The sequence below is a fragment of the Cajanus cajan genome, chromosome 6 (genome assembly GCF_000230855.2).
Source record: "Cajanus cajan strain Asha chromosome 6, NIPB_CcT2T_4, whole genome shotgun sequence".
NCBI classification, from domain to species: Eukaryota; Viridiplantae; Streptophyta; class Magnoliopsida; order Fabales; family Fabaceae; genus Cajanus; species Cajanus cajan.
This window is the reverse complement of record NC_138522.1, coordinates 50,711,805-50,719,232: the sequence shown is the minus strand read 5'-3', so window position 1 is coordinate 50,719,232 and position 7,428 is coordinate 50,711,805. Positions and strand designations below refer to the sequence as shown.

Here is a 7,428-nt window from a genome sequence, read left to right as displayed (position 1 = left end):
TCGCGCGCGGAGGTGTCAAGGGCAGAGGGGTTGAGTAGGGTTCTGGCGGAGGTGGTCGCACGCGGAGCCGCGCGATGGTTCTGGCGCTCGCGGTGGCACGCGGTGGTTGCGGAGGTTCTGCTCACGACTGACGGGGGTCGGTCAAGGGTTGCGCCCGTAACTGGGGTGTTCGATGGGGGGTTTCGCGCGGCTAACGGGGTTGGTCGGGGTTTCCGCGCAGAAAATGGGTTCCGGTCAGGGGGTTTCGCGCGGTGGAGGTTTCCACCGGAGGGAGTCGACCAAGAGCAATAACAGGTGAGGAAAGTTTTATCAGTTTTTTCGGTTTGCAAAACCGTTCCACCTTGGATGACCCTCATCCAATCAAATCTCTTCATTTTCAATTTTACAAGGTTAAGAACCGTTGCTCCTGCAAGTAACAAAGAGAAAAATTTAAGAACCGTTGCTACCACGTAGATTTACTCCAACGAGAATTTCTTGTAAGTACCGTTGCTTATAACTAAGACACGCAACAAATCTGGTGCAATTTTCAAGAAGCGAGAGTCTTTGTTCAGAGTCTCGTCGTCTCTGTCACTCTCAACCGACTTCAATAACTGTCACTCTTTAGCAGTGATTTCAGGACACACTCCATTGACGATTTTCTCAATCTCGAACTCATTCTTAGTTCCAAATTTTAAGCTAATTCTTCAATCGGTGGCTTCTGCAACGTATTGAAAATTTCTCAACTTTTACGGCTATAGTACACCACGCTTCATAAAAGATAAATAAACCATTGGGATTTCAATAACTGCACGCACCCCTTGCCTCATTTCTTTCTTTTACAATTAAAGTGGAATTTCTATTTTTTTATTTTATAAAAAGATATTCTTGACATGTGTATAAAAAAAGAAAAAAGTAGGCGAAAGAATAAATAGAATATAATTATATGCGTATACAGTATCAAATATAGCATTTCATGATTAAATAATACAACTATTTTAAAAACTATAAAGTCTAGAATATTCTGGATTGTATGGTCAGGAAATACCTAACCCTGATTGAAATATTTATGGATAAAAATATGATGGATTCTTTCTTTATCACCTAATTCATTTTTAAGTCATGTGAAACCAATTTATTAAATCAATCAAGTTGAAATAATATATATATATATATAATTATAATATATATATATCGTATAAATTATATTGTTGGTGATAGAAATTTTTATAATGTTTTTTTTTTAATTTTAGCGTTTGAAATAAAAATCAGTTTTATTTTCACATTAAAAACTAGAAATTGATTTTTTTCAAGGCCATTATTTATTAAACAATCATTTGTTAGAGGTTACATATTTAAATTAATACAAGAGAATAAGAAAAATGGTCCATTCATATCACTAATTAAGTTTGAATTTTGAAACACAGTTGTGTATTTTAGATTTAAGATCAGAATTTAAAAATTAAAAACCACAATAGAAATTATAAAGCCAAAATAATTTAGTAGTGTGTTTGGATGGAGAATTTAAATGGAGTAATTCATTTATTTGAAGAATTTCAAATTTTTTGAGGTGAAATACCTTGTTTGGATGGAGAATTTACAAGGAATTTGAAATTCAAGCATTTGTTAAATTTCTTGAAATAGTAGAATTTCAAATTCTCCCAAAAAAAGAATTTAAAATTCCTCATATTTTCTTTTCTTATTTCCCATATATATTTCATTTTATCTCTTATCTCTTCATGTTTTTAATTATTGAATATTTAAAAATATTTTTAAAATTATTAAATATTATATAATATTAATTTTTAAAATTATTAAATATTTAAAAATTGGCTAATATTTATTTTTATAAAATTTAATTTAAAAATCTTAGCATATAAATATATTTTTAAAATCAATTTTACCATAGTGAAATTAAATTATCATATCAAACCCAATAATTTAAAATTTGAAAAATTTGAATTGACTTATCCAAACAAAATATTTTAAGAATGATAGAAATTGAAATCAAAGTAATTCAAATACAAAAAATTTAAAATTCCTTAAATTTGTAAAATTTCTCGTCCAAACACACCTTAAAAGTTAAAAACAACGACTACCAAAAAATGGTCTAGCCTATCTTAACATATTATACTTTTTTATCTTAAAAATGAAACTAAACTTCAACTTTAAAAATGTAAACCTATTCAAACTAAGGCTAAAGTCACAAGTGTTTGGATGTGCCGTTGGTCTTCTTCCAAACTATTTATATAGTATGTTCTTGTCAGTGGACCAAATATATTGGGACAAACCATTATTTAGTGGGCCCACCAGACCACAAAGTCCGGTAGAAAGTGCGTGTGACATCATGAAGATTAAAATGTTGCTCATGTTACTACATTACATGTATCATGTATGGAATAAGGTAACATATAGATGGATGGGTCTTCATGACTCATCTTCATCTTCATCCTATCAATTATTCAAATTAAGTTTGGGTTAAATGAAATTTAAATCTAAAATAATTTTAAAAAATTTCGTAGTAAACAAGTAGAGAAATAAACTCACCCCCCGTGGTAAAGTGGTAATACCGGTTTAATTTAGTTTTGACGCGTGGCTGGTCCATTGATAATCCACCTAGTACTAGTACACGTGTGAACTAACCAGCATGCGTCGTGTGTAAGCAACTTTTCTCGGTTGTGTGCCATTGCCCATCCTTTTAAAATATTCAAATACGAATCCACCACATAACCATAACGTCACTGCAAATAAATAACTTGAGCTTTTTTTGTCTTCTGTCAACCATAATTTTAAAATCAATATTCTATTACAATGTTCCCCAAAAATATGACTTACAAATAGTGATGTTAATATTCAATGGCATAGTCTCCGTGATCTTTTAATTAAAAATCCTTTTGAAGATTGATTTAAACGTAAATCTACCAAAATAATAGTGCATTATTTTTCTGATAGCACTAATGAATCATAAAGCACATGGCCAGCTAGCTGGCTCGTAATGATTTTTCTTCTTTTTTGAGAGAAGCTGACTTGCAATGTTAATTAAACAGGTTCCATCATCTTCCAGATTTCGCTACCAAACTTTTTTAAATTTAATCAAAGTTTCCAACTTTGAATTTTTCTTTCTTTTGTTTTTGAGATTTTTTACCTTAAACTTTTTTTCTCAAAAAAATCTCCTTCAATGTTTTTCTTCCTGTTTAAGATTTAACACGATATTGTGCTCCTTCCGATTTAAACAACTTAGTACTTACCATCCAACTTTCAAGATTTCATAATATTAAAATAGACTTAACATTTTAAACTTTATTTTAAATGAGTTTTATACAATTAGGATTTTTTTAATTGTTTTATTTCTTTTATTTTGGTCCTGTTTCGGAATTCAAACGAGAGACTGCTCCTTCTTGCATAGGTCTATGTCAATAATTTCTGCCTCTTGGTAAATTTATGAATGCCAGCACAAACGCATGTGAATTCAATCTTCCAGCTGCAAAACCAACCTGCAATGAAACAAATTAAATAATATGAAAAGAATAAACCAAATATAAATAAAATAAAATAAAGACTGAACAAAAGTACCTGACAGGACACGCATAGCAACTGAACGAACGAACGTAACGGAGAGTCAACGGCGTCACGGGTAACGGAACAGTTCGAAACGACGGAAGCACCCAACACAACAGCCAAATAAAACGGAAAGCATAACGGGCGGGAGTTACAACGACGCTGGATTTGGTCACGCAATTAATCAACCAAGTCCTCAATAGGCCCAAGTTAGGGTTCAATTTTAAATTGAATTTTAGATTAGTTAGCTTAATTGGAGGAATATTGTCCGAAATTATTCCCGAGATTTAGATATAATGTACGCTTTGTGTAATGAAAGCATAGAGAAGGTAGAAAAAAGGGTCGAAAACTCTGGTTTGCTTCCATAGCAAAAGTTATGTACAAAAGCAATTGTGTAGGTGGAGTATGAGAGATCTATGGCGGGAATCCGGCACGGTGAAATCAAAACTGGGCGCTACCTGGGTAGAGAACCTGTAAAGAGAAAAAAAGTTTAGAAAAATGAAGGATCCTGGGCCTTGGACATGACCGAGAGACGACTGGGCCTGGGCTCGAAGGCGGCCCTTCTCCTCTGCTGATGCGAACTGGGGCGGATGAGAGCGGTTAAGGCCCTTTTGACCCACTCGCCCTCGACGCCTCCGATCCGGACGAGCGAGTTCTTCATGGCGGATCTGCGCATGTTGAGGCGGTTGGAGGGGTAGGAATCGGCGTGGTGGGCGTTGGAGGAGTTCTTGTGGAGGCTGCATCGGAAGGAGCCGGGGTGGGTGGTGGGCGAGCACATACAGGTCTTCTTCTGCCCTGAGATGGGACGGTTGTTCTTGGTGATGATCTGGTTGGAGATGGAGCGGTTGGGGGAGATGGAGCGGTTGGGGGAGATGGAGAAGCGGACGCCGCCGGAGGATAGAGGGGGTGGGGTGTATAGATTGACACGTGTGGGCGATGCCGCACGGTGGTGAGAGTGGTGACGTGGATGGTGGAAGAAGGTGGAGGAGGGAGAAGAAAAGGTGGAGGAAGCGAAGGCCGATGAGGGGGAGGAGAAGGGGGTTTTGGAGGTGGTGTAGGAGCAGAATCTGGTGGAGGGTGAGAGGGAGCGGAGGACTGGCCCACTTGACTTGGTTCTGGAAGACGAGGAAGCCATTGAGAGAGAGATTGAAGAGTCTCTAAGGACCCCTTTGGGGGATTGGTTTGGCAAACCTAGCGAGTCTCGGAGGCCGCTTATAAAGATCCCGTGAGAGAGGGTGAAGGGTGAAGGGTGATTCGTTCCCAGGGTTAGGGGTGTTTTCGACATGGACTACTCGGGTTAGTTAACTTAACCAGGGTTGCCTAACAAAGGAGCGGGGAAAAGTGAAAACGATGCCTCAGCCTCAGCCTCAGCCTCAGCCTCAGCCTTTCCATTCCTCGCTCACACCCACTTCTTTGTCGGTAATAATAGTCCTCACCCTTTTACACAAATAACTGCAGGCGCAGGATCCCTACTCCCTACCTCACCTCGCGCCCCGGCCCCACATTGCTTCACGCAAACTCTCTTCTATGTTCTATCACATATTCCTCCGTCTCCTCTAACGCGCTTAAACACTCTATACTTATTTATTTCGGTTTAATGTTAATTAATACCATTTTATTTTAATAAATATTTTATCTTATAAAACTAGCATTCTTAAAATGTAATTAAAATATAAATTATTAAAATAAAATTATACGATATTTATTTTTCTTAATAAATATTTTGATATGAAACACATCAATCACTTCATAAAATTAGAATATTCAAAAGTCTAATACGTTGTCTCTATTATATAACTAAAATATTTATAATTGATTGTTTATGAGTCTCTATAATTTTAGGATTTGATGAAATAATTTAAATATTATATTTTGATTTATTATCTTAATTATTAAAGGTAAAAATTAGTCTAAATTTATTTAAATTAAGATAATTCTAACTCTCCTAAAAATGTTTTGATGGATGATTATATGTTAAGATATATAAGTCAATTTTAGTCTGACTTGTGTAATAGGTCAAATATTTCATGACCATTCTTTACACATATCATTTTAGTAAATTTTTCTCACAAGGTACATCTCAAATTATGTCCAAGATGGTACACTATCTATATAGGTTTATCAAGTTGTAATATCATGATGGTACGGTACCTATATAAGTTTATCAAGATGTAATGTCGTGTTTAATTCGACTAAGGTAATATCGAGTAGCTTACTTGACCTTTCTCATTCCAAATTATATTTAGGATGGTACAATAAGAATTATAATATCATGTAATAGTTGCACAATTGATTAAATCTTTTTATTTCTATTGGCAATGACCTCAAATCAAATATAACTTTCCTCATGTTTTATATTGATTTGTAGTCTTAAATGGAAATTTTCAAAAAATAAAATTGGTGGTTGACTATAATCTTATATGAAATTGTATCTTATTCTAATTTAAACTTTTATTTATAAAAAAAGGTAAGATAATTACTATAATAAACAAAAGAATAAAATATACATATAAACATTTATGTTTCTTTCCATTAAAAGTTATTTTTGTTCAATTTTGTTAGGACTTATGGTGAGCCTTGAAAATTTGTGAACTACAAAATAATATATATATATATATATATATATATATATATATATATATATATATATATATATATTTGTATAATAATTTCAATAAAGTTTGAACTTATAATCTTATGCATATTACTTCAAGCCAACCATTCACCACTTAAATAGGACTTATTACATATAAACATTTATTCTTTTCTATTCTTATTACAATTTACAAAACATTTTTTACTGAATCACACAAATCAATATAAGTAGCTATATTGATTAATTTTAATAAATTTACCAATTTTATCTTCCTTACTTATCATTAATTTTTTATGAGATTAGTAAATAAATTACTCTATATAAAAGCTTATACAACAATACCAATAAAAAATATAAATGACAATTGAAAAATATAAGAGATGAAAGATAAATACATATTCTCACACTTTTCAATAGAAACAAATAGTAAAATCTAAAATTAATACTTTTGAAAAATTGTAAAAAAACCATCAATTATTTCTAAATTGTGACTTACAATAGGAATAAGAAGAAATATAATACAAAAATATACACATGATCTAAGTCAACTTCTACTTTATCTTTTATTATGAAAATTTATCTAAATAATTTCGAGGAAAAAAATAGCATAAAAAAATCTTGAGTGACTAAAATCAAACTTCAAAATCTAAAAATTTATGGTGAGACCAAAAAATATTTTTATTGCTTTATGAGTAATGTATAAAAAAAAAAGTAACGAGAAAGATATCAAAACTTAAGTATATTACATTTCATTTAGACATAAAAAAAAGTCATAATGATGTTAATTTATTTAAAAAATAATATAAAAAATTTCTTACAATTAGATGTTGAATCTTATTATTAAAAAAAGGTCTCTTTATAATCATAAATCCTTTTTAATCATGATTTTCAGTTGCTTAAACTGTTTTTCTTATTGTAACAAAAAAACACTCTGTTTTTGAATTTGAAAAATATTTATGAAGGTTTGACCTTCTCAACTCAACTCTCATGCAAGTCAATTGTTAGATTAATTCAGATTGGTCGGCCAAGCAATCCAATCATTCAACTGTTGGACTAAAAAGTTCGTTCCAATTTGATCGACACCATCTTTTTTTTTCTTCTTCTTTACAAGTAGTATAATTTAATTTCGGTAAATAAGATAAACATGTTCGAAATACCATTAATCTCGAAATTTTACTTCGAAAAGACCGACTCTAACTTCACTATAATAACGACTTATTGATAAATTATATATAATATAAATGAATAATGTTTGTTTATTTTCAATAGTATAATTGACAAAATTATCATTATATGAA

General features: G+C 32.4%; 1 protein-coding gene across 1 annotated transcript; it reads right to left on the bottom strand.

The window, feature by feature from the left end:
- Positions 1-3,864: 3,864 nt before the first annotated feature.
- Positions 3,865-4,919, bottom strand: LOC109796865 (serine-rich protein-like protein). The gene has a single exon (XM_020356694.3). The coding sequence runs from the start codon at positions 4,817-4,819 to the stop codon at positions 4,025-4,027; it is 795 nt and encodes a 264-aa protein (XP_020212283.1). The 5' UTR covers positions 4,820-4,919; the 3' UTR covers positions 3,865-4,024.
- Between the last annotated feature and the right edge of the window lie 2,509 nt (positions 4,920-7,428).

Excerpts from the sequence above, each read along its gene's own strand:
- LOC109796865 (XM_020356694.3), bottom strand. The coding sequence starts at position 4,819 with ATGTCGAAAACACCCCTAACCCTGGGAACGAATCACCCTTCACCCTTC.